This window comes from Mandrillus leucophaeus, unplaced genomic scaffold (assembly GCF_000951045.1).
Source record: "Mandrillus leucophaeus isolate KB7577 unplaced genomic scaffold, Mleu.le_1.0 Scaffold58, whole genome shotgun sequence".
Lineage (NCBI taxonomy): Eukaryota > Metazoa > Chordata > Mammalia > Primates > Cercopithecidae > Mandrillus > Mandrillus leucophaeus.
The window spans coordinates 1,671,776-1,672,777 of record NW_012106252.1 but is presented as its reverse complement, the minus strand read 5'-3'; the positions used below and the strand labels follow the sequence as shown (position 1 = coordinate 1,672,777).

General features: G+C 56.9%; 1 protein-coding gene across 2 annotated transcripts in view; it reads right to left on the bottom strand.

Annotated features, from left to right (window-relative positions):
• JUP (junction plakoglobin) overlaps window positions 1-1,002 on the bottom strand; it is a 35,751-nt gene that overhangs the window by 16,381 nt on the left and 18,368 nt on the right. For both annotated transcript variants that reach the window (XM_011998851.1, XM_011998853.1), the window contains exon 5: window positions 85-286. In XM_011998851.1, coding sequence (XP_011854241.1) covers window positions 85-286 — 202 coding nt within the window. The remainder of the gene's footprint in view (window positions 1-84; window positions 287-1,002) is intronic.

Genomic DNA, 1,002 nt, shown 5'->3' with positions numbered 1-1,002 from the left:
AAGGGGCAGCAGCCCGAAGCTGTGGAGGATAGAGGGTGACGCAAGGGTGGGCTTCAGGCCTCAGGAGGGTTGGGGAGGGCCCACCTTGCTCTCCTGGTTGCCGTAGGCCAGGAGCTGCAGGCAGTCGGTGGTGATGGCCAGGAACTTGGGATTGTTCTTGTTGAGCAGGGGCACCATCTTTTGCAGCCCGTCAGCCAGGCGCACGGCCATCTTGGCGCCCTCCTGGTACAGGAGCAGGTTATGCAGCGTGGTGATGGCGTAGAACAGGACCGACTCCACAGGGGAGCTGGGGGGGTGAGCAGGGGTTAGTATGCCAAGGTCCCAGGGGCCTGGCATACATGTGAGCCTGGTATGGGTTCCCACCTCCCCCAGGAAGCCTACCCGCTACTGACACCCCTCTGGAAATATCCCTTTGCTAAAATCTCATCACTCCTTGAGCCTGCCCGGCTCTTAAGCATGAAGCAAACAGCACCTGTCTTCTCCCAACTGAGACAATGACTCCTCCTGCTTCTGAGCCCCCAGCCCTGTGCTGAGCACACAGTAGGTCCCTAGACACTGATCCCTACTAAGTAACTACCATGTGGAAGGCCACATATTAGAGAGGCCTTCCAAGGCGTTCAGAAGGGAATGAAATCAGTGTCTCCCCTTCATGGAGCTCCCAGCCTGGTATAGGGATGAGAAATGAGGCCAGGCGCGGTGGCTCACGTCTGTAATCTCAGCACTTTGGGAGGCCGAGGCGGGGGATCACCTGAGGTTAGGAGTTCGAGACCAGCCTGGCCAACGTGGCGAAACGCCGTCTCTACTAAAAATACAAAATTGAGCTCAACATGGTGGCAGACGCCTGTAATCCCAGCACTTTGGGAGGCCAAGGCGGGCAGATCACCTGAGGTCAGGAGTTCAAGACTAGCCTGGCCAACATGGTGAAACCCCATCTTTACTAAAAATACAAAAATTAGCCAGGCGTGGTGGTGGGCACCTGTAATCCCTGCTACTTGGGAGGCT